At 34.6% G+C, this 25782-nt stretch overlaps 4 protein-coding genes across 4 annotated transcripts; 3 read left to right on the top strand and 1 right to left on the bottom strand.

Moving 5' to 3' along the window:
• Positions 1 to 1033: 1033 nt before the first annotated feature.
• On the top strand, positions 1034 to 1597 carry LOC104101059 (UPF0057 membrane protein At4g30660-like). The gene is made up of 2 exons (XM_009608459.4): positions 1034 to 1173; positions 1319 to 1597. The coding sequence occupies exons 1-2, from the start codon at positions 1084 to 1086 to the stop codon at positions 1442 to 1444; spliced, it is 216 nt and encodes a 71-aa protein (XP_009606754.1). The 5' UTR covers positions 1034 to 1083; the 3' UTR covers positions 1445 to 1597.
• Positions 1598 to 4525: 2928 nt separating this feature from the next.
• Positions 4526 to 4984, bottom strand: LOC104101058 (mediator of RNA polymerase II transcription subunit 10b-like). Its single transcript, XM_009608458.4, has one exon. The coding sequence runs from the start codon at positions 4982 to 4984 to the stop codon at positions 4526 to 4528; it is 459 nt and encodes a 152-aa protein (XP_009606753.2).
• Positions 4985 to 5793: 809 nt separating this feature from the next.
• LOC104101057 (pentatricopeptide repeat-containing protein At1g50270-like) lies at positions 5794 to 7495 on the top strand. The gene has a single exon (XM_009608457.4). The coding sequence runs from the start codon at positions 5955 to 5957 to the stop codon at positions 7374 to 7376; it is 1422 nt and encodes a 473-aa protein (XP_009606752.1). The 5' UTR covers positions 5794 to 5954; the 3' UTR covers positions 7377 to 7495.
• An 11786-nt stretch (positions 7496 to 19281) lies between these two features.
• On the top strand, positions 19282 to 23047 carry LOC104089045 (F-box protein SKIP1). The gene is made up of 2 exons (XM_009593859.4): positions 19282 to 19675; positions 22198 to 23047. Exons 1-2 carry the CDS (start codon positions 19317 to 19319, stop codon positions 22763 to 22765), a joined length of 927 nt encoding a protein of 308 aa, XP_009592154.1. The 5' UTR covers positions 19282 to 19316; the 3' UTR covers positions 22766 to 23047.
• The last annotated feature ends 2735 nt before the right edge of the window (positions 23048 to 25782 follow it).

The raw sequence follows: 25782 nt of genomic DNA, 5'->3' as shown, positions 1-25782 counted from the left end.
ACAGTACCAAACCCCAGTGTTGGTTTGTTTGAAGTTAAACAATAGTGTCGGGTTTTAAAATTTATAAACCAAACCAAACCAACAAAGTCGAATTTTTCAATCTCGATTTTTCTCGGATTTTTCGGGTTTTTTTCCGGTAAAGTCTTCATAGCGTAAAATATGTAACTTGTGCTCCAAATATTTCTTAAGTCCTAATAAAATACAACTATATAATGTATTTTCCAAAAAACTAACACAATAATATAAGATAAGTCATAGCATTATACTAAAATATTCAATAACAAAGATAAAATAATAGAATTACATAAAACACCCATAATGAAAATTAACATAATCTAAAAATACTATATAGGCCATGCTAAAATAAGTATAGCTAATAAGTACTAATATTAATTACATAACTAAGACACTAAAGAAAAGATAAATTAAGTTATGCATTTTCATTATAAGCCAATGTAAAACTAAAATAATTATCCAACACTATCGTCATTCCTAGTATTGAATTGAATTTCTTTTGTTAGCATTAGTATTGATTTGAATTTTATTTGAGTTACTACATTTATGAGTTTTAAAATTTATTTATTATTCAAGAATGTTAAGTTTAAACTTGAAATAATACATTAAAAGATAAAATTATGAAAAAGTTTAAAAAATATTTATAAATTACATTACAATAAATATTTATATGTATAAAATATTTTTAAAGGTTATATAAATTTACTATCGGGTTTGGTTTGGTTTTGGTTTGACTTTTTTTAGTTAAAACCAAACCAAAATAATTATGGTCGGGTTTTATTTTTCAATACCAACCAAATTATATCGGGATTTTTTTTTCGATTTGACTCGCATTATCGATTTGATGCGATTTATCGATTTTGTCTGTATACCCTAGTCGTACCAAGTCAAACGGTGCCGGATAAATTGAAAGCGAGGAAGTAACAGGATTCAAGAAATATTCTAATTTCTACACCAAGAGACTCATTTAGATTTTGTATATAAATATCAGACAATCCTTGCCTTTGCATTTCACCAAGTCATCATTTCTCAACATTCCCCCCCCCCCCCCCAAAAAAAACCCCAACAATGGTCTCAAGATGTGCAATTCTTTGTGAAGTTCTACTCGCAATCTTGCTTCCTCCCCTTGGCGTTTGCCTTCGCCGTGGTTGCTGCACTGTAACATCCCTTTTTTCCCTATTTATATATAAAAGATCTCTATTTTTTTTTTGTAATTTCTTATATAGTTTCTTTGATTTGGGTGATTATTTTAGGGGATTTAGTGATATGGGGTTTTGTTTTTTTTGGTTATAAATTTTTGCAGGTGGAGTTCTTGATTTGCTTGGTGTTGACCATATTGGGCTATGTTCCTGGAATTATCTATGCTCTCTATATAATCCTCTTTGCTGAGACTGAACCACCAAGTGATCGTTATGACACTCTTGCTTGATCTTTGTGTGGTTGGTTTGACTTATTTTAGCTTATATTTTACTTGTGATTGCTTATAAATTGGACTTAAAATAATGGATGTATATTGTACCCTATGTCACTTGTTTTGAATCAACTCTTGTAGTGTCATTTTATGGATTGATCCTTTTTAGCCTTTTGTTTCTGAGGTGTTTATTTAATTTTTGAGTGTTTAATTAGATCTTAGTGCCAATATGATGATGAACTCTACAGTGAGATTAGGTAAATGGTGTTGGACTTGGAAGTAGGGGTACCCAGTAGCGGATCCAAGATTTTATGCAAGCGGGTTAAATCTTAGAAGTACACGACTTTAGTCGTAAAATAATAGTTGTCAAGTGAGTTCAAATAAAATATTTATACAAAATTTATGCAGTTTTAATCCTAATTTATACATATACACAGTATTATTTTTTTGATGAAATAAGCTTTTGCCCGGAAACAACCTTATTTTCTCTATCTGCTTCGTCGAAGTCGGAAGGAGATCCTTTTTTATCGGTATGCCATTACTGCTGGAATGAATACCTTCACTTCGGGTAGCTTTGCTTGACTAATCGATGGAAAATCTATCTTTCGACTCTTTCTTTCTCGTCTGAAGGCACTGGCAGGATCCTTTCCTACTTCCTTAGTGATTCCAAGAAGATACTTCAACCCTGTTAAGTTTTAGCTTGCTATCACTGTCCAATAAAAATTTTCAATTTCGATTTGGAATTGTTGAACAGTAGGTTAAAAATAACCTCCTTTGAAGTACCCTGTGTAATTGAACCAGCTTGCCACCACGTGCGTCCGCCACTGGGGATACCGATGTCCTAATTTATATGTCATACTTTTCGTTTTAGTGTGGTTTGATAAAAGTATCGTATCATGTCCTAATCCATAGAAAATATTTTTTCATTCATACCAAACACACCCTTATACCTTACTCCTTTTACGTTGTTATTTCTTTCTTTTTAATTTTTTTTAAAATTTAAAATAAGGCCCTTAGATCTTAGTTGTCTTCTATGGTTAGCTTAATTATATCGGGTGTAAACACCATGTGGGGATAAATTTTTTAGTATTTGAGTGTCGGTTAGCTAGTTGTACAAATGATTTGCTTGCTCCAAATTGTATTAAGTAATTTGCTTGGTCCAAATTCTCCAACTGTTCAATGACCCCAGCCACCCCCCCCCCCCAAAAAAAAAAAAAAGAGGAAGTAAAGGATACTGTTAAAGACATCCCTTTCCTCCTATATTTGATATCTATACTGGTGTTGAGCATGCTTTGATTATTATGGGGTGCAATATTTTTACCTTCAACTCTGGTGTTTGAGGTGATTTAGGTACTATTTTCTTGATCACAAGCCAATAATACTAACACACTTTGTATGATATGTACTAAAAAGTTGGAAATTAAATTTTTTAACCACATATACCAACTAGTAATTAAGAATTCGATACCAAAACAAACCAAACCAAATCGAATACTGTTGGATCTTTTAAATTTATCATCAAACCAACCTAAATAAAACTTAAGTTGATTTTTCTTTTTCGATTTGACTCGATTTATCAGTATAGTTCGGTTTTACGCCTTCATTTGAATATTTCTGTTTGACGCGAATCTGAATTAGTTGGACAAAAAATAACATGATTGGTCACTGGAATTTTTGTATATCTTTTTTGTACTTGAAGAGCTTTTTATTCTGAATTTCATCAACATGGAAGTAAATTGCTTTAGTCTAGCAAGGTATTTAGTAGGTCCACTGTGTAATCAAGGCACATTAGAGGACACACAATTATTGGAGCATACGTAGTTTCTTCTCATCAAAATATGAGAATTGTTTGGTGTATTATTATTTTTAGCTCGCGTCAAAAACTATTTATATTTGGTAGCTGAAAATTATATAAAATTTGTATAATTTTTGTATATAACATACAATATATATACTAAATATTTTTTTGACTATTATTTTGAGAGCGACTATACAAAGTCATTTCTCATTGATTTATATGGCAGGACTTCTAAAATCCTATATGTGACCATTAATTCTTTTGGAAGAAAAGGAAAGCAAATAGCACATAACAACTAGACGATAAGAAAAGGAAACTGCTGGAATCGATTTTTTTAATTAAAAAAGGAACCAAATTAAGCAATGTGCAGGAAACTTGAAATTACAGTACTATTTTACACTAACATCAGCACTTAAAAAAAAAATTCAAAAAAAATCGAGAAGTTTGGGAAAGTTATTTCGGCGGACGAATCCTTAACATTTTCTCCGATTTGATTAAATGGAACATAAATCGGATATCGGATGATTATACCGTACATAGATTAAATGCATTCTCTAACTCTGTTCATATTTGTGTTGTGACAATTTTATCTTGTTTTCGCATTTCGATGGTAATAGACTCTGTGCTTGGGCCAAAGCGTTTTAAATTTGCTACAAAATTAATACGATTTAGAATTTAAATTTAATGGGTTCATATTTTTAAGATTTTTAGCATTGATTTTATTGCAATGTTAAAATTATGGGTTCAAATTTAATACTTGTCAAGATTTTATTGGGAAAAAATAATAACTCTGCCCAGAAATAATATTCACGGAAAATAATAATAACACAAGAGAGTAATAACGACATCAACTCCTTTAACGTGGTAAATACAATACCCGAGCGAAGTAATATTACCATTATAATATTATAATTTAGTAGTGTCAAGGGACTACCACAATTTTAAAAGAAATAATATTCTTTATTTAAAACATGTCATTATAATATTACTGCTACTCACTATTTATTATACAGACAACAATTTATGGATTACTCTCACTGCTTTCTGCTTAGCTACTCCTTATTTTGGTGTATTTTAAACTGAAACTAAACACTTCAGCAAAGTTGCCTCCAAACATACCAATCAGATTTGCTCATACTTGGCAAATTGTTTAGCAGCCCACCTTTTTTTTGCAATTTTTTTCTACCATTTTCTTTATTTCCTTTATGGGTCCCACAGATTTCAACAAGTACATACACATCACTACTCTATATCGAAAATTACGGATTCAGTTGAACACAATCCGGAATCTTCAAGTAAGATTACACTTCCTCGGGAAAAGCCTGTTCAAGCTCTTCCAAAAGATGCCGACGCAAACCCTTAAATGCATCTGTTTTCCCCTTAGTAATTTGGTTCTTGGCAATGCAACTGTTTAACACATCTCTCGTAAATTCATCTGGATTTTTCCCATTATCAATCAAGTTCAGGACCTCCATAGGCACTTGAATATTGCATTTTCCTCCGAATTTCACCATATTATCAAGCTCCAGCACAAGATTATTCAGGCATTGAAGAAGGAGAAGTTGAGAGGAAACGTTGTAAGAGGAAACAGTGAGATAAAGCTGGTGGAGAATTCCTAGGGTTTTTTCGATTGAATTTATGCTTTCATTGATATTTTGTTTCAAATCCTCGGCCGGTGAACCGGCGGTGGTAGCGGCGTCGTTGGTCGGTGATGCATCGTTGTATATACCAGCGGCGGAATTTTTCTTCGATAAGTCCATGCTTAGGTTTGGATTGTGAGTTATGGACCTTGTTTTGCTTTCATTCATTCATAACCTCATTATTTACCCATATTTATATTAGTATTAAACCCACTTTTAATAGGAATAGGAAACCTATTTAGATTATCATTATAATTTAATATTTATAATCTTAGCTACTTGATTTTCCTACTTCTTGAAATAGCTACCTAATTTTCTCTCTGTTAAAATTACTTAACGGTGAGTTATAATTTGTTGGGTAAAACATCTTATAGATAAAATATATTTTCAAATTAAACATACTATAAAGAATCATATCACGTGATAGTTGTAGAGTAAGGGGCATGTGCTTTATTGGATTAAGCCTAAATATCAAAACCGAACAAAACAACAACCAAAAAAAAAAAGAAAAGGAAAAAAGAGAAAAACAACTAGACCTCAACCACGAAGTAGCTGTAGCTAGTTATATAGGAGCTCAAAGATCAATTCGCTCTATTAAACAATGTTTCATTCTAAGACCAGAAGATAAAGAGACATGGCTCAAAAGTTATTTTATTGTGGCAGGATGAAAAATACTCTTTAATCTTTGGGTTCGAGGCTTGAATTCGAGTCACCTTTGATAAGGAATACTTTATTCTCAAAGTGGACTTCCTGAAAGTGTCAATCCGAATTTGTTGAGTCTCAAACAGTTGTGTAAGGGTGCTAATTGACATCCTTTACTAAAATTATATTGTAAAAATTTATTTACGTATATATATATATATATATATATATATGTTGATTCCTCTTATTTTCTTGTGGCGTGTACTTTTTTATATTTTGATACCCTTTAATAAATTTTTTGATTTCATCCCTAATCTCAAAGTGAATAGCCAAAGAAAAAAAAGAAGAAGGGATTTAAAAGATTGACTTTCCTACTTGAGCAGCCCACCTAAAGACAATACATATTCAATGCTTCAAAGAAACAAATGGTAAAAGCTCAAATTTTCCAATGACATCAAAACAATATCAACAGCTCAATAATATAACAACAAAAATCCTCAATCTCCTGAACAAAACCTGTATTTCACCTGCTCATATCTCCCAAATCCAAACTCAACTCATCCTCCACAATCTCCATTTCAACACTACCATTGCCCATAACTTTATCTCAGCTTGCCAATCTTTAGGTCTCTTAAACTTTGCTTTCACCCTTTACACCAAACTTATCAAGAAGCCCCACGTCTTCATTTGCAACACTCTCATTCAAGCATTTTCACAAACAGAAGTTAAACTAAAACAAAAGTCCATTTCTATGTATGCCCACATGCATAAAGAACGTATTTTTCCGAATAATTACACGTACCCTTTTGTTCTCAAGTCTTTGTCTGATCTTAAGGAGCTAAAACTAGGCCAATCTGTACATACCCACATCATAAAATGGGGTCATGCGTGTGATATTTACGTTCACAACTCGTTATTGAACTTGTATGCTTCATGTGACAAGATTGATTTGTGTAAACAACTGTTCGACGAAATGCCTCAGAGGGATGTTGTTTCTTGGACAGTGATGATTATGGGTTATAGAGATTGTGGGAAGTATGATGATGCGCTTATTGTGTTTGAGCAAATGAGAAATGCGGGTGTGGCACCTAATCGGGTGACAATGGTGAACGCATTATCTGCTTGTGCTAATTATGGTGCTTTGGATATGGGTATGTGGATACATGATTATATAAGGAGGAGTGGGTGGGAATTGGATGTGATATTAGGTACTTCATTGATAGATATGTATGGAAAATGTGGGAAAATTGAATATAGTTTTTGGGTATTTCAAGAAATGAAACACAAGAATGTGTATACTTGGAATGCTGTGATCAGAGGGTTGGCATTGGCTAAAATTGGGGAGGAGGCGGTGCAATGGTTCTTTATCATGGAGCGCGAAAATGTCAACCCGGATGAAGTGACATTAGTTGCTGTGCTTTGTGCGTGTGCATATTCCGGGATGGTTGAACATGGTAGAGAAATCTTTTCTTGGTTGATGAACGGGAAGTATGGATTTCCACCTGGTGTGAAACACTATGCATGTATGGTTGTTCTATTAGCGCGTTGTGGGCATTTAGAAGACGCATTTAGGATGATAAAAGAGATGCCAATGGAACCTACGAAGAGCGTTTGGGGTGCACTGCTTGCTGGCTGCAGACTTCATGGGAATCAAGAAATGAGTGAGTTTGCAGCTTGGAAACTTGTTGGATTGGCACCTAAGAATTCGGCCTATTACGTTGTCTTGGCTAATTTATACGGTGAAATGGGAAGGTGGAATGACGCGGAGAAAATTCGAGCTATGATGAAAGAGAGGGGACTATCAAAGGACTTGGGTAGTAGTTCAGTAGAAGTTGAGGATCAAAAGGATCTAGTAGAGTTGTTAAGGTAACAATGAGTGATATCATTTGCATATGATAGTTACATATTGCTGATTGTTCCAAGAGTTTAGACTAGTAAGGTTTCGGACTAGTTGTTCTCCATACTGCTTCCTATTCTGTTTTGAGTTCATTACCTTACAATACCTATTTGGTACAAGTCTTGGATGAGTTACCAGATACCTATGCTGGTGGGAGGTAACAGGTATGCAGTGAAATTAGCCGAGTTACACGCGAGCTGGCTCGGACATCACGGTAAAAAAAAAAACAAAAAAAACACACAAGTAAAGTGTTAGAACCAGGATAATAAAATTAATTTTCAAAATGAGATATCTTTTGATTGTTACAACTCGATATAATAATAACTTCAATTCGCCAGAACCGGAGATAAAACATGTATTCAATTGTGACCAAAGCGTCTACAAAATTGTTAGTACTACAATAGTAATCTCGTCGTGCTTAGGGGCGCACGATAAAAAATAATCTCGTCTGTGACCATAACTAACAGCCTTTGACATGCATTCCTAAACCATTAGACCTTATTGAAGCCATCTATTAATGATTAATCATTTGTAAAATATGGCCCACGTGTGGCTTAAGAAATATTTTGGTTTAATAAATATATTTTGTTAAATTAGTATTTGGATAAAATTAAGGGAAGTAAATTATGGTTATAACTCCCCACTAACCCACTTTGATGGAAAGTGGGAATTAACCGATGATCCCTCTCTCCTATTAAAAGAAGAATAGCGTAACTCCATCAAACTCTATTATGAAAAGAACACAGAAAAGGAAAAGAGAGAAAAATACTTATTTTTCAAGAACAACAACTCTAAAGAAGGCTTCCGCTCAATATCATCAAGAAAACATATCATGGATTCATGTAAGTTTTCTTAATTGAAATAATTGTATATGTATTTTATGTGAAAATCACATAGTTCCACGATTCTACATAATTGATAGAATTTTATATAGATTGTTTATGAACTAGAAGCAAACTTGACATCACCCCCTAAGCTATTTAGTCTTCTCTCTATCTCTCTCGAGAGATTGACCGAAAGGCCGAATGAGTGGTATGTGTCGCTTAAACAAATTTTATGTTCTTAGGACAATGAGAGAAAATCTTTAATGGATACTGTAGACATATAAAATTTATTGGGTCTAATCCATATAAAATTTGGATTAAATTCAATTGTGTCAAATAATTAATTTGGACTTTACAAATTAAATTAGTCTATTTTATTATTTTCAAGCCCAAGGTCCATTTCATAAAGCCCAGACTTATGTCATGTGTCAGGTGACATGTCATATCTAGTCAAACTGCAAGCCAACAAGATGGCGCCACGTGTTAAATAATATGACAATCCAAGTCAAAAAGCAAGAACCAACCACAGGTCGCCAAGTGGCTAAAATGATATGTCTTAGCCAATCACAAGCAAGCTTATCACATAGCTTGTCAGATAAGTTTGATGACTCACATGAGCCAATCAGAATCAAACAAGAGAGTTCCTATGTAACTGGACTGTCCATCCTCTACAACTATAAATAGAGCGGTTACATAACTCTCCGGGGACATTCAGAGTTGTAGAAGAGCATTCCGCAATTGGTGAAGGCATCCACAAGAGAGATCAATCATCAAGTGCAAAGTTCTTCTACAAAGGAGTGATCAACAAAGTTCTTCCCGGAGATCAATCCAAAACAACAAAGTACTGCTCGACGTTCTAGGTGATTAAATACATTTCAAGGAGGTCTATATCGTCCTACATTCGAGAAAGACGTTTATCAAGCCCTCGAATTACGGAGAATTTTATAAAGGAGAATCAAGGGATACAAAGAATTGTACTCACAAATATTTATCAATAAAATCTTTTTTTCTTCATATTATTTTTGTTGCATTTTATTTTTCTTACTACGAAAATTTATTGCGAACACATACGCTCTTGTAAATATTTTTCTTACTAAGAAAACTTGATAAACTTTGAGATTCTTCCAATAGGATACACAGAGATAAAAATTCAAAACTATCAACTTTAACTCGTTAAGTGCTATTTGTGTACTTCAGGTCTGCCAATTGTAATTGGGGTATTATCATTTTTAGCCCGCGCAAAAAATTACTATTGAATTTCCTCAACTTGACACACTAAAGGTGATAGGTTACAACTACCTTGCTTTATATTTTGATGATCTAACAAACTTACTGTCAAGAACCAGATAAGGAACCAGTTACATATCTTCAAGACCTTAAGATCGAAAGGTTCCAGCTTGGAATATGCTTCAACTCTTCAGAGTCAGAGGAACAACAGAGGGAACAGATAACTATCGTTTTCCGAGGAAACAGTACAAGTCAACTGCCCCAGCTGTAAAGTTGTTACCTGCACTCGCTACAGTGCAGAAACAGTGCAGCAGTCAACTTTATGGGGAATATCTTTTACCTACCTTGCTTACATCATCCCAAGTGATGTCACAAGTGTATTATTAATATCAAGGAAGGTAAAACAAATCACTTGAACATTTAGAGAATTCATTCAAGCTCCCACACGGTCATTGATCATCAAGCAATTAATTCTCAAGTGCATCAAGAACAAAGAACAACACTACTACAGACCAGTTCCCCACAACAAGTCATTGTATGTCCTTAGTTGAGTTGTAACTTTGTAATAGTTCTTCAATTGTAATTCCTACTTAGCTTGTTTAGAAGTATTCTGTAGGAAACCCTTTGTAAACCTTAAACCTTTGTGTTTGAATCTTGGCTAGAGTTAGTCGAGTTGTAAAGTTTTTGTAATATAGTTATTACAAAGTGGCTTGTTATAGAGTATTACAAGTTAGTGAGGGATTAAGAGGTTAATTCCTAGGTTGCAGAGGTTGTAATCTAAAAGTTGCTCAGTAGTGAAGTTGAAATCCTATAAGGGTAGGTCGTGGTTTTTAATCCGGTTGAGCTGGGAATTTTTCACATAAAAATCCTCTTGTCATTCACTTACTGCAGTGTATGTGTGTTCTAGTGGAACTGATAGAGAACCTGGTTCTCTATATAGTTTGGTGGACCCTTATATTCTATCAATTGGTATCAGAGCGGGTTCTTTCTATCAGGCTAACACCTAGAAAGGATCCTCATGCCTACTCCACCAAACTTTGAAGAAGGTCAGTCTACCTACAGGCCACCAAGGTTCAATGGCCAGTACTATGGACAGTGGAAGACTAGGATGCATGACTTCATCATGGTTGAAGATTCATAGCTATAGGATGTTATCTGTGACGAACCCTTTGTTCCCACCAAGAATCTTGGTGACCCAGCTGTAGCCATTCCCAAGACGAGGAAGGAATTCAATGACGCTGATCGAAAGGCCATAGAAAAGAACTTTCGTGCAAAGAAAATTCTTGTTTGTGGCATTGGTCCTGATGAATATAACAGGATATCAGCATGCCAATCAGCAAAAGAAATTTGGGAGGCTCTTCAGACAGCTCACGAAGGAACAATACAGGTTAAGCAATCCAAAATCGACATGCTCACAACTGAATACGATCTCTTCAGGATGAAAGATGATGAATCCATCCAAGATATGCACACTAGCTTCACCTCCATCATTAATGAGCTTCACTCTCTTGGTGAAACTATTCCAAGAAACAAGCTTGTCAGGAAAATCCTTAGTGTTCTGCCCAGTTCTTGGGAAAGCAAAGTGAACGCCATTACAGAGGCGAAGGACTTGCAGAAACTGACCATAGATGAACTTGTTGGCAATCTGAAAACATATGAAATGAAGAAGAAGAAGAAGAAGGACAATGAAAGAAGAGAACCCAAAAGGGAGAAGACCCTGGTCCTCAAGACATACATCAATGATTCAAGTGGTGAGGATGGTGATATGTCTTACTTGACAAGAAGATTCCAGAAAATGGTTCGCAGGAATGGAGGCATTCCAAAAAGGGAAAGTTCTATCAAGCCAAAAAATTATGATCTTTGTCATAAATGTGGCAAGCCAGGACACTTCATCAAGGAGTGCCCTCTCCTAAATCAAGATCAGTACAAAAACAACTTTGACAAAGCAGCCAAGAGGAACCCGGTTCCTGATAAATGCTTCAAGAGAAAGAATGTCGCTGACAATGTTGTAAAGCAAGCTCTTGCTGCATGGGGAGACTCCTCCAGCGAATCTGACGAAGAAAATGATCATGGTGATAGTTCAATGATGGCAGTGGAAAGTGAAGCAACTGAGTATGACTCAATCTTTGCCTTGATGGCTCAGTCTGATGACGACGAAGATGACGACGATGATGAGTTAAATTTTCTGGATGTTTAGAGCAATCTGAAATCTTATTCTCCTAAAAAACTCATGTCTTTGGCAAATGTATTAATTGATGCTTATCACAGTCTTGTAAATGATAAAGATACTTTAACTGTGGAGTTAGGAGAAGCAGAACAAACCAGAGATGACTTAGTAATCGTTGTTGTTGATTTAAAGGAAACAATTGAGAACCTGAAGAAAGAGAAGGATGCCTTAGATGAAAAAATTGCACATATAGAACATGAAAGAAATGATCTAATGGTCATTGTGGTAGACCTAAAAGAGACCTTTGAGTGTGTAAGAAAGGAAAAAGAAGTCTTAGCTGAGAGAGTTGCTAACATTGAGCATGAGAGAGATGACCTATTAGTGGTGGTAGTAGACTTGAAGGAAACAATCGGGGAACCTGAAATAAAGAGTAGGCCTGGAAATTCTCAAAAGGGAAATGAAGTTTCAAGTGAGGCACACATTAAGCTTGAAAGTGAGTTAAATTCAGTGAAGTCTAGTCTGTGTGCTGAGCTTGAGAAAAACTAACAACTTCATGAAGAACTAGGAAGAGTGAAGAGTGACCTTGAAAAATCACTGATGTTTGGCATATTTCGATATGTGTTGATGTTACTTTACCCATGTTTTAACCACTTCTTGATGTTATTTGATCTTTAAAATTTCTAACATGGTTTAATTATTGGTTTTATGACTAATTAAGTTATGTGTGACGATTTAAGGTGTTTGGAGTGCAAAATATGAAGAAAAGGTGGTCTAGCCAGAGGAAGAAGGGTTGGATGCGTCGCATCCAACCTAGAAAAATATCATCTTTCGTGCACCCTTAGCAGTGAAGTCGGCCCATAGCGTCCGCCATAGCATCCGAGACTGGGAAGTAGAAGAGAAGGGTGGATGCGTCGCATCCACCCTCGCATGCAAAACTGGGAAGTAGAAGAGAAGGTGGATGCGTCGCGTCCACCCTCACATGCAAAGTTAAGAAATTGAGGACGAGGTGGATGCGTCGCATCCACCTTAGCATCAACCCCTGAAGCCGATTTGGACTAGGGTTAGGAGAACTCTAGCCCACGACTTTTGGACGCAATATATAAGCTTAAAAATGCTTTTTTAGGGGGAGAGATCAGAGAAGGGGGAGAAGCTATAACCAAGTTCTAAAACCACGGAATTCGTCTTGAGTTCTTATTCTCTCTTTCTTTTATTGATTCTTATGCACTCTTATGAAATTTTGGATGATTGCCTGAATATGAGTGGCTAAGAACCCTATTGTTCTAGGGTCATGGGTATACATGAATGTTGATGTTTGAAGTTTAATTTGACGACGTTGGGTTTATCATATTGGGTTGTTTATTTAATTCTGTTTTTAATTATTTTGCTGAGTAGTTAACAGTGAAATACTATCTACGAATCTAGAGTTGAACTCGAAAGTGGGAACCCTAGATTGCATATAGAAGTAAATAGAGTAAGTTCTCAAACCCGGGCATCGGGGAACGGATTCGCGATTAGGATAGACATATACCTAATTGCCTTACTCGGTTGCAATACAGGAATTATAAATGCGTTCTTGTTAAACTTAATTCCATAGACATATAGGTATTAAGTTAACTTGAATAGGCGAGTAAGAACTCGACAGATTCTTACGAGTGAAATTAACCCTGTGAATCAACAATTCAGATAAATCATTTAGTTATTTTAAACTAAGAATGCAACGTGAATGTTAGATTACCCGTGACCCTGAAATATTATATCCTATTGATTGTTATTCAAAACTATTTAAGTGTTGTGTTTAATTCTTAGCAATTCATTATTTGATAGTCTTTAAGTAGTAATTTAGAAAATTATATATTTTGTTAGAAATATCTTGAATCAATAAGCTATTCGAGTTTGAATTAGTCAAAAGTTAATCATAAATCTTCGTGGGAACGATACTTTATTCACTACTTTATTACTTGACGACCACGTATACTTGCGTGAGTGTGTTTGGACCCGACAAGTTTTTGGCACCGTTGCCGGGGACTTAGAAATTAGCTACGTGACTAAGTTAAGCTTTTATTAGATATTTTTTCAAGTTTTAATTTTCAGTTTGCCTTGTTTGTGTCAACGCAGGATCTTCTCTCGAATGCAGAGGAGTAGAAGTGCAAACAACCTCATTCCTCTTGATCCAGAAATCGAACGAACACTACATAGAGTGAGAAGGGAACTCGAAGCTAGAACGACAATAGAAAGAGAGTTGGACATCGCAGTTCAACCACAGCCAATAGAGATGGCAGGCAATGAAGAGCGTCCGGTGATTGAAGCCGCAAGGCCCAATCTTGCGAATATGACTCAGGCTATTGTGAAGCCTGATATCACTGGGCATTTTGAACTCAAACAGTACATGGTACAGCTGATTCAGTCCACAGGACAATATGTGGGTCTATCTCATGAGGACCCGCAGAGGCATATTCAGAACTTCTTGGAAATTACGGACACTTACAATTATCCGAACGTTTCCAAGGACTATGTCAGGCTGACACTATTTCCTTTTTCACTGTTGGGGGAAGCTAAGGAATGGTTGCAAAAGGAGCCCGCGAACTCTATCCACACTTGGGATGATCTAGCAAGGAAATTCCTGATCAAGTTTTTCCCAACTAAGAAGACAAAGTCGCTGAGGAGCCAAATTCTTGGGTTCCAACAACGGGATGGCGAGACACTTCGTCAAGCTTGGGAAAGATACAAGAAGCTACTCAGAGACTGCCCGCATCATTGTCAAACTGATGAGGTATTGGGTCACACTTTTGTTGATGGGTTAGATGAAGCATCAAAGATGAATCTTGGCTCAGCTTATGAGGGTAGTTGCATGGCAAGGCCGTATAGTGAAATACAACTCTTGCTAAATAACTTCACTGCTAATGACCATAATTGGCAAGGAGAGGGGGATTCAAGAAGGGGAATTAAACAGAAGGCAGCCGGGTTGATTGAGCTTGATGACTTTTCCGCCATGAGAGCCGATATAGCAAAATTGGCAATTCAGATGAATAGAATGACAACACAACAAATGCAACATGTACAGCAGATGTCTATTTGTTGCGAACTATGCGGACACAGTCATATGATTGATATGTGCCCCACGAATCCTGCTTTAGGAAGCTCCCCAGAAGTTCCAATGATATTTAAATCATCAACATACACGACGATTATAACAAATTCAAATCCAGATCTTTTTATAAATATACAAGGACAAATTGAATCATTCTTGTACCTTCTTCCAACAGGTACTCACTCGGGCGATTATACCACATGCGCCCTGATTGTTTCAATTCGTATAAGAATTTTTGAAGCTTTATTTAATAAATTTCTTGGAAACCTTAATATGCTTCAGAACAATTTAAATCCTTCAGTGATTTCCATTATACGCCTATCAAGTTTTTCATGTATAGCCAGATTAAAACCTGAAATGACTACATCCACCACAGGAGAACATGTCTCTATATAATCAATGCCAGGATATTTACAAATCTTCTTGTGACATAAGTCGTCTTTATGTCTATCGACTTGACCCTTTTTTTTTCGCACAAGAAGTCCAACTTCATATTTTTCAGGTGAAATCAATTTTCATTGCGTATTTTTCATTTGGCCAATCATTTATCTGTCCAAATTTCATGACAGATTTGAGCTCAAGATCCTCGTCAATATTAATAATATTGAGCGCTACATTATATTAACAATATCGTCAACGATCATTTTATATCGGTTCTATTATTACCCAATAAAGACATAATTTATTGAGATCTCTTTATGTCATTATTTTCAGGTACCTGAGCCTCTCCATGAGGTCTTATGAAGTGTTATGTCGTGGTACTCTTCTAGAGCACTTGCCTCCTTATTATGACCATCTTGAACATTTGCTCCTCTCCTTCTTCAATGAGTTTTATCTTTGGAACTGATTAGTCTATTATGCTTCATGCATGCCATAGACTTTATTCATTATGAAATTTATTTTATTTGGAGCATTAGCAGTTGAATATGACATTTAGCTTTGGGTCAGCAAATATGCCTGGCAATATTTTGCAAATGAATTATCACTTGAACTTCAAGTTCACATTTTCTCGTACGAGGATCTAGATGTACTCATAATAATTCATTACATGCATTACTTTTTCAACTGCCCATTTTCTCCCCTATTATTGGGATCACCAACACATATCCCTATCCTTATTTGGGGATCCATTTTTATGCATTGTGGTGGAACAATTAAATCATATAGCACATTCATATTTCTAGATAAAAATTATTTGGTTCCTGACCCTGAACCGATTGTGATAGAGAGAACTTATCATAACTTGGCTAGATGCGTACAAGTACTGTTGTATATTAAATAATACATCACATACCAAATTTTATTTTGGCAGTTTTATTCTCATAACCAATGGTTTAGCTATAATTGGAGGCATGCAATTCTGCTAAACCAACTTGGATTTAAATCAGTATTATCAAGATAAATCATCATAATTTATATTTTGGAATTGTGCTCTAATAATTTGAGCAATCAATCTTGCAAAAGCCAAACTACAAGTTGATAACAAATGCACATGTGACCATAGAATAGATGCATCTATTAAAATCATATAATAGTAAACGGTCCACATGGCAGGTGGCTGGGCCAATATATTTATCACCTTTTATTCGTTTCAGAAATCAAGGGATTCAATCCCAACCTTAACTGGTATATCATGAGAATAAGCAACACAAGAGAATTCTTGAAGAATCTTATATTTCTTCAATATATGCCAGTGTAATTCTCAATTAATTTTTTGCATCATAATTAAACCGAGATGGTCAACCGGTCATGCCAACTAATATTTGTTTCAGTAAACCTGCAGTTTACTTGTGACATATGATTCCATCATCATGCTTATATTTGTGTTAGTACAAATAGAAAAAAAATCGGGTAATCTTTCATATTTACCTGTTACGATTATAGAAATATGAAGATATTTAAAATTCCTTTCATTTATAGTCTCAATATGCCAATCACTTTGACTTATACATTTGAAACTCAAAAAGTTTCTTTTGAGACTTTACAATATTAATGTCGTGAATAATTTTATTCATCCGGGTAGTAACAAATTAATTTTTTCGGAGCTCTTAATAACTTTTGTACTACAAGATCTTTTGTCACACCATTCATATGGTAAATGTCTCATTCACGGAGAAAATTATATCATAATAAATTGTCATGGTCAAAATCATCATAAGCAAAATCATTTCTTGCTTTAATTTTGCCTTTAATAACCTTTTATAAGGCACAACAGAATATTTTTTGGTGTACCACATGTACGCGACCAATGACATATTCATGTAACTACACAATAATATTTATTCTCTTTATTTCACTCAAACCTCCCTTAGAGGTGAGTTGTGTGGTATTCATCTAATCATGCATTGCATGTCTTTATTCATTACTTTTATCACATATTGCCACATTCACCTTTAGGAATGGGTCTGCATTCTCAATGCTTATCACAAGTCACATTCTCTTCAAGGAATGGATCATAATCAGCGGCGTGCTTTATTATTTTTCATACCAATTTGACGGTAAACATTGCCTTCACATTTTGAAGGACAATTTTGAGAACCCTTATTGTTCTCCTTTTATAATCATAGTGATGATTATTATTATTTTGATCTTTGGAACGTCCACGTTCATTGTTCAACCACTTGTCTTCATTTAGACTTATTATGTGCCGCTACCACATTCACTTCAAGAATGGAGCAAATCAAGTGGGACAATATTCATGTTTTTTTATGAAAAATATATTATTTTTCTTTAGTCATCATTATATCATCAATATGGTATAGTAGGACTCAAACCCAATGTCTTACCAATATAAAGGCATGTTAGGCCATAATGAATTGGGACTCAAACCCAACTCTTATCATCATGGAGCATCAGGACTTGATCCTGATGGCTTACCCTCATGGTGCATTGCGACTTGAACTCATTGAAGTTGATATCATTAATAGCAAATGACAAAAACAATTTCAAATATGAAGGAAATGCTTACCTCTTGAGTTAAACTCTTCATACTGTCATTTGGATATAATTCTCAACAATAGACTTTCGTTTACTCAAATCAGCTAAGTAATTAGTGTCAAACAGATATATAAAAATATAAAATAATATTGAAAATTCACATGTGGTCTTTGCTGCAATAAACTTACTTCAAGATGAAAGTGATATGACCAGAACATTAAGAAAAAATGATGTATCAAACAGAATAATAGTACTACTACTTACCATGCACTTTGTGGAAACTAAGTATTATGCTTTCTAGAAAAACAAAAAGATATAGCAAAACCTTTAAGTCAATAAGGGAATCAAAAAAATAAATAGTGGACAAATCTCTGTCTAGTGTCTACTACTATATGCTTTCCATATAGAAATGATTCAACATGTTAATTTGATAAGAACTATCATCAATGAAAAATTTGGTGTAGTACATACTTCTTGTACTAATACTTTATCTTATCAAAATAAAATAGTTACGAATATTATTATTATATTATATTTGACAGTAAACTAATATATAATCATTATACTAGGCATACTAAAATCGTATTAAAAGGTAAAACCATAAGCATACATAATAAAGTATAATTTTAATTTTGTAGATTATTTAGTATACTGCATGCCACCTATTATTTAGTTCATGAAAATTTAACAATGTGACATCCTTAGCAGCCACATAAATACTAATTTTCTAATAATCAGACCATTGCTTATTCCAAATATTGGTATAAACTTATCTGGTTTAAAGCTCGGACTTGTTGTTGTAGCAGAAAGACGTGCCTGTAACACAGAAGTGAAATTCAACCTTGAGGTTAGAGACTTCGTGCTGATAACGTCTTATGAAATATAGCTCAATGTAACAATATAGAACAAGGAAAAACAAGCTAAGAGATATAGAGAGAAAGAGAGGAGAGATTCTTATTTCTTCTTCAACTGTGTATTTTTTCCTATCTATTACAAGGCCTTTATATATGCATGAAAAGTGAAGAAAAATATGTCATTGAATATGTCATTAAGCATTTGCGATGAAGATCATAGAGGAAGAGTAGTCATCCACCATAATTTAATTTTTCTTATAACAGTTTACATATAATTAATGCTAAAATGCACTAGATGTGCATCCCTTTTGAAAACATGGAGGACATTTAGTGGGCAATTGGACATAAGAATTTTGAAATTTTGAAAAAATATGAAAAAAAAAATTCAAATAAAAATGATATTTGAAAATTAGAGTTATATTTGGACATGAATACTATTTGCAACTGTTTTTAAAATTTTGTGAGTGATTTGAAGTGAAAATTTTGAAAAAATAACTTTTTATAGTTTTTTAAATTTTCAAAAAATTCTGAAATTTAACTTCGAGTAAAATTTAAAATTTTCATGGTCAAACACTAATTCCGAAAAAAAATAAAAAATCTCCCCCCTCCCCCCCAAACAAAAAAGTGAAAAATTTCTTATGGCCAAACGGGCCATTAGTGTTCCACATTATATATTAAGGACCATTTTGAGTGAAACATCAAACTTTAGAGACTATTTCGAGCTTTTTCTATTTTTTAATGTACCAAAAACTTTCACGAATGCCCAAAAGAGAAACTAGATTAACGAACTTTTCCCTTTCTCTTTTCCCATCAGAAATGGATGAAAACAAAGAGAAGAAAACCGAGTCATTACCTAGCCATGGCGACTGGGCCGAGTTAACTCAACTATGCCTTATCAACATCCTGTCGCGCCTCTCCCTCGAAGACCGATGGCGCGGAGCCATGTTTGTGTGCAAGCCATGGTTTCAAGCTTGCAAGGACCCAAACCTCAACTCGGTAATCGACTTCGAAACACAGTTCGACTCGACCACTGAGTCGCCTCGTTACTGGACGCCCGAGTTCGAGCGCAAAATGGACAATATGCTCCGATCTGTTGTACTTTGGAGTGATGGGTCTCTTAGCACTGTTCGGGTCAGACACTGCTCTGATCGTTCCCTAGCTTTGGTCGCTGAAAGGTAAACAAAAGTACCCAAATTCAAAATACTGCTTGTAATTTGAGGAGCTTTTTTTTTTGGTTCGGATAAGAATTTACGGTAAACAGGTAAAGCTAAATTGAACAATGCAAGCTCTACTTTCTATGAGAAGCTTCTAACTTCAACAAATAACTTAGATAGGTATTTGAGCCAGCTCGAAAGAGATTATTTGATGAAAATAAAGGCTAATTGTTCTTTGTTTATAATCGTGGTGTCGGGGCCAGCTTTCACGCACCTCGACTAATTTTGCAGGGCACGTGCTACCTTGCACATGTATTGGATAACTCTATTAACCACTAGGCCACACCCTCGGGTGGATGAAAATAAAGGCTAATTATTGTCTTTTCATGGACTAATCTGGTTGAACACAATGTAAGCTCCATTATCAATTTGAAACAAATACGACTTGAACAAAAAATATCTAACCAACATTCTTCAAATATACAAGTCCATTTGATCAAATGCTAAGTTGTGGTCAATCAACTAAGAGCCACATGTTGTAACAGCCTATAGCATAACGGCATTCGAGCCGCGTCTAAACTAAATGTTGGGCAAGGGCTTAGTCGACCTCCGGAGGAAAACAATTTTCTTTTCCTGAGGAAGTCAAGTAGTTCGATACTGACTAGTTGAAAGGGCGGTAGATGATAATGAGAAAAGGCGCCGTGTCTGAACCGGCAGAATGGATGAGCGAAAGGTGTCATGCGATGGAGTTGAGAATAGCCCTCGTCTCATGTAAGACAACTAAATGCACCTCGAAATTTAATGGATACAGAAGATAACCGGGAACGTAGAACATTGTTATTCACATATAGGATGTCAAACATAAAGGTAAGAAAATAGAAGAATAGTACCTCTTATTTACAACATGATTTCAGTTTGTGTTCCTTTCCTCCTTCCGTTAGTTTATCCAAGGTTAAGTGCTTTTGCAATTTGACATGGTATTTTTTGAAGGTTCTACATGGGTCCGATTGACCTGATTTCCAGGTGTAATATGATTTAATATAACTTCCGGACAAAATGGGGTTTTATCGCTTCCATTCAAGTAGGTTGATCTGCTCTAGCTGTTTAAATCAGTGTTTGAATGTGAAAAAGATCTGCTGCTTGACGGCTTTAAATCGAGTCTGAGTAGTCTTGTTCTTCTGTTTGAAAGCAGAAACTTAAATAGGAGTATTAATTCCATTCAAAGAAGCGTGCACTTTACTTCTCGCTTTTCGCTTCAAGTCTCATAAATTTTGTTGTTTTTTTGTGTTTTTCGCTTTTCAGAGTACTGCGTTAGATTGCACTTGGGGTTTATCAGTCACTTACTGTGACGTTTCAATGACCAATGTATAAAAAGAACCAGAAAGTTTTGAATTCATGAAACCATAAAAGGATACAAAGGTATTTTGACATTAGTGATGAAATGTTTTTGCAAAGAAAAGAGGAATCAACTTATTTTAAAAAGTTGCTGTTTCATATGCTCTCTCTGGACTGGAACTTGGTCCAGCATACTAGGAGACAAGTTCAGGATGTTAAATGAGCGTAAACCAATGAGGGATGATTGTAATAAAGTTCACAAGTTATTTTCTGATCTAATTAAAGCGTAAAGAGGGTCGTATTGGTGGCCATAATAATGAAAAATGACTGGTAATAAGATGTTGAAACTGAAGATAGTGGATGCCACCGCCATTTTTTTTTTTTTTAAAATCTTTGTAGGGTCCGAAAGTGTTTAATTTCTTTGGGTATGAGGGTTGGGGGTTTGTGTGATCATCAAAGTAATTGAATGAACTGAATTCACACGAGGGTACTCCTCTCAGGAAGAAGACTTGATGTAGGAGCTGGATATTGCTTTCTTGTGGTTTAGAGTGGAGGCTAAATCTTAAAATACATTTGATCAAATTGGAAAAATGGGGTGTTATCTGATGCGTTTGATAAGAAATTGCCTAACTTTTTATGCATCAAAAAAGAAAAAACTATCAATCTTTAAGAAATAACGGAGTTCTGTTTCACCTTAGACTTTATTTTTTCTGTATTTCTTGATTCGTTAAGATGGAGAACTGGACTGGATTTTAACTTTCCTAGTCTGGTGAAATGTGAATCATGGAACATACAGGATGATGATTTCTGAAATTCACGTAGCGGTATCACTTAAAACCTCTCAACTTGATGGATCTAATGTTCTGAACGATTAAATGAAATTTTACTTGCTTCCACCAATCTTAAGTTTGTAGTTACTGGTGGTCTCTATTGTTTACATATAAGATATTCCTTTTGGTTTTTGGCTCCTACCATTTAAAGTAAACTGGTGGGTTTTTCCAGAGAAATGGGTTTTCTTTCTGATAACTCTAAAAAGGCAGTGACCTCGTGGTCACATGGCAGCAACTTTACCAGTTACGCCAAGGTTCCCCTTCTGCTTTCTGATAACTTTTTTGCTTCAGAAAGATGATTTTTTTTTCCTGCGTTTGGGTAGGTTATCATGTTTGGTGCTTATGAATGGTGAATAATGGCTATGAATGTTCTTACAGGTCCCCAAACCTTCAAGTTCTCTCTATCAAAAGCTGTCAACATGTAACTGATGAAACGATGTCTAAGATTGCCTATGGGTGCCCTTTGCTTAGGGAACTCGATATCAGCCTCTGCTATCAAATATCTCACATGTCTCTTGCTCTTATAGGACAGCATTGTGCTAATTTGAAAATTCTGAGGCGAAATTTCACGAATAGGGTAGATCATTCCCGACAACAACGTTTTATCCCCAGGGAGTATCTAGATGCCTGTCCTCAAGATGGCGATTCAGAAGCTGCTGCCATTGGAAAATTTATGCTCAAACTTGTGCAACTTGAGCTTCGTTTCTCCGACTTGACTAATAAAGGACTAGCTTTGATATCTGAAGGGTGTGTAAACCTTGAGCATCTGGACCTCACTGGATGTACAAATGTTACTAGCCGGGATATTTCAAATGCCTCGTCGAATCTGAAACAATTGAAAACCTTGAAGAAGCCTCAGTTTTACTTTCCGACGTTTGAATCTGAAAGGTATGGGCACTGGCAACTGTATGATGAGCGTTTCCAGACGGGTGACTTTCGAATTTAATCAGGCAAAGTATGAGAGATACATCATTGTTCTACTTCAGGTACATTGTGCTTTCAAAAGTAGAAGAAGCGTCTGTTGATTAAGCAAATTTTGGACAATTTTGGACTTCTACTATTATTTGTTCTGTGTTAAATAAGCAAATTTGTTCAGGTGGACTAACTATGCATCACTTTTAAAAACTTGGTGGACTATTGTAGTTTGGTATATGAACAGCATATTCTTAGATAATTACGTGAGAATTATAATATGAGGATTAAATAATTATGAAACAATTTTAGTGGATATATTTTTTATTGGTAAATATTTAATTAACTAGACTAAAAAATTGAATGGAGTCTTGCTATGATGCTGGGGAGATGAGATCCATAGATCTGGATAGAGTCTCGCTCATAGAGGAAGAGTACGCGCGCCAGCGCGCTACGGCTTACGTAGTTGATCGGATCAGATAGCCCTTCCTTCGGGCAAGCAACCAAACCCGGCACATCCAATTCTATTCCGATCAACAACTTGGAGGTATGGCCGAGTGGCTTAAGGCATTGGTTTGCTAAATCGACATATCAGAAAAGGTTGTATTAAAGTTTCGGGCTCTTCTATTCTAGTCTCCCTGGCGTTTATAGAATATAAAACACGTGTTTGTTTTTAGACTAGATAAATTTGGATAAACTTTTATTTTCAAAATTTTAATCTTGACTTTCTTAAAAAGGCTTTGAGAGAACAGGAGAAGAACTACATAGAAGAATAAATGCATCATTTTGTTATTTTATTTCACAGATACTAATCCCAAGATTGTATCCTATAACTAATATGTTATAAGGTGTAAACAATCACAAAATTTCTAATACTAAAATTTAAAAAAAAAAATCAATCAAATGATGAATAAAATAACCCACAATTTATCTCGGGATAATTATACTTTATCATTTTGACCAATCCATACTGTTCCACCTTCTGCATGAAGGATTATTTTGAGTAAAGCCTCAGACTTTAGTGATTATTTTGAGCTTTTCCTATCTCTTAAGTACCAAAACTTTCATTCGTAGAAATAAAACAAAGTAGCCACTCTATAATTCGCAGAAATGAAACAAAGTAGCCACTCTATATAGGAGTGCTGTTTAGGAATTAGCCAACGTATTTTAATTTCACTATTCCAGTTCAATTTTTTATGACAAAAATATTCTGAATTATCTTGAAACTAAAAATTTTAGTTCAAATTTACAGTACAAAATAAGTACGGACTAATTTCTAAATAACAGTTTTGTTTGCATACTTTCCCAAAAAGAATATTATACCTTTTTATTATAATTTAACTATAAACTTTCATCTTTATTCTTAACAAGATAATTTATAGTCACACATATTTATAGTTTACTAGCATCTATATACGTGCCTCGCACGTATATCTCTCGCTAATGATTAAAAGATAATGTGAAAACAATTTCTTCTTATAACTTCATATAAAAGATTTTTTTTGCGTTATTATGTCAAGACGATGTCACTTTTACCATTCAATATTAAGTTATTATCTTATGTCAATTTTTTGGTGATATTTTCTGTCTTTCAGGAAGAAAATAGGCGTTATGTTTGTAAAAATTCTATATTATACATTTGCGTATTGTGTTTCTCTTGTATTTGTACATATACATTTAGAGTGAATGAACATTTGAGTCTTTTACTCGACATAGAAGAACTTTAGTCTCAAAAATAAACACAGTACGTATTTTTAGCCAATTTATAGTAGACTTCTCATGTGCTCCAAGCAGGCAAAAACGTTTTTCAAAATCATGATATATTATTGAAAGTATAGAGCAAATTTTTATCGAGGATTTCTTGCTCAAATATAACACTATTGTAAATTTGTTTCGACCGATATTTTTTTTTTCTATCGTAATTTTACAAGCTTCACTATTACGCATCATCAAAGAGATTAACATACTTCCCATGGGTGCAACCTCTTATTTTAAGAACATCGAACAATAAGTAACATATATTATGTCACAAGATTTTTTTTTATTTTTTATTTTTGCAAAAACAAGATAAAAAACTATTAAAAAATTAACATACCAAGGTTCAAAGAACATTCTTGACTCTTCAATTTACTTTTCTCCAACAAATAAAATGTCATTAAAGTAGCATTTCTGCAACAGTCTGATTCATTAATGAACAAATTTGGAGATACTTTGTAACAATCTTATATGTGGTCTTGATCCATGACATTGGAACTTGTAACAAATTTGGAGATACTTTGTAACAACCCGTTTGGCCATAAATTTTACTAAAATAAATTTCAGTTTTATTTGGTAAACACATGTTTGACCATAGATTTTGCCTACATTTTGGCAAAATCCCAAATCCTAAAACTAGCTCAATAGTTGGCTTTGGGCCAAACTATCACTATTATATTTTTTAAAAATTGCCCCAAACTTTTATATTTTATAAAAGAGCCTGTCATTTTATTATTTTGTAACAATATATGTTGCTTCGTCTTCTCGGTCACCTGATAGTGTATCATGTACTTCATTACAAAAATGATAATATGTGATCAAATTTATTTATGTTCAAGACTATGGTTTGCGATAATATAATGAATGTTATTGATAATGGTACTGTTGGGTATTTGTGATAGTTTTTAGAATTTGTGGGTATAAGTCATGTTTCATGCTTTTCCAAAATAAATTTGGAAAATATGTTTTGAAAACTTATGTCCAAACATATTTTCATCTTCAAACCAAACTTCACTCAAATCAGATTTTTCAGAACAAATTTAAAAATTTATGGCCACTAGCTAAGTATTTTCATTCTGCTAATTCTGTTGGGAAATGAGTAACTGGTAACTGAAAAAACAATTCACAATATAAGACTTTCGTTCTCCTAGTTCTGTTGGTTTCTATGGGGGATTGTTGGGATTTTAAGCTTGTGTAGCTTTAAAAAGGTGAATGAGAAATGGAGGAAAAATAAAATATTTGAGTTTTCCTTGGGAAAGGGACATTGTCCCATATCGGAGAAAGAAAAGACTTTTG

This window comes from Nicotiana tomentosiformis, chromosome 11 (assembly GCF_000390325.3).
Source record: "Nicotiana tomentosiformis chromosome 11, ASM39032v3, whole genome shotgun sequence".
Lineage (NCBI taxonomy): Eukaryota > Viridiplantae > Streptophyta > Magnoliopsida > Solanales > Solanaceae > Nicotiana > Nicotiana tomentosiformis.
The sequence above is the reverse complement of the archived record's forward strand: the minus strand, read 5'-3'. Positions and strand labels throughout refer to the sequence as shown.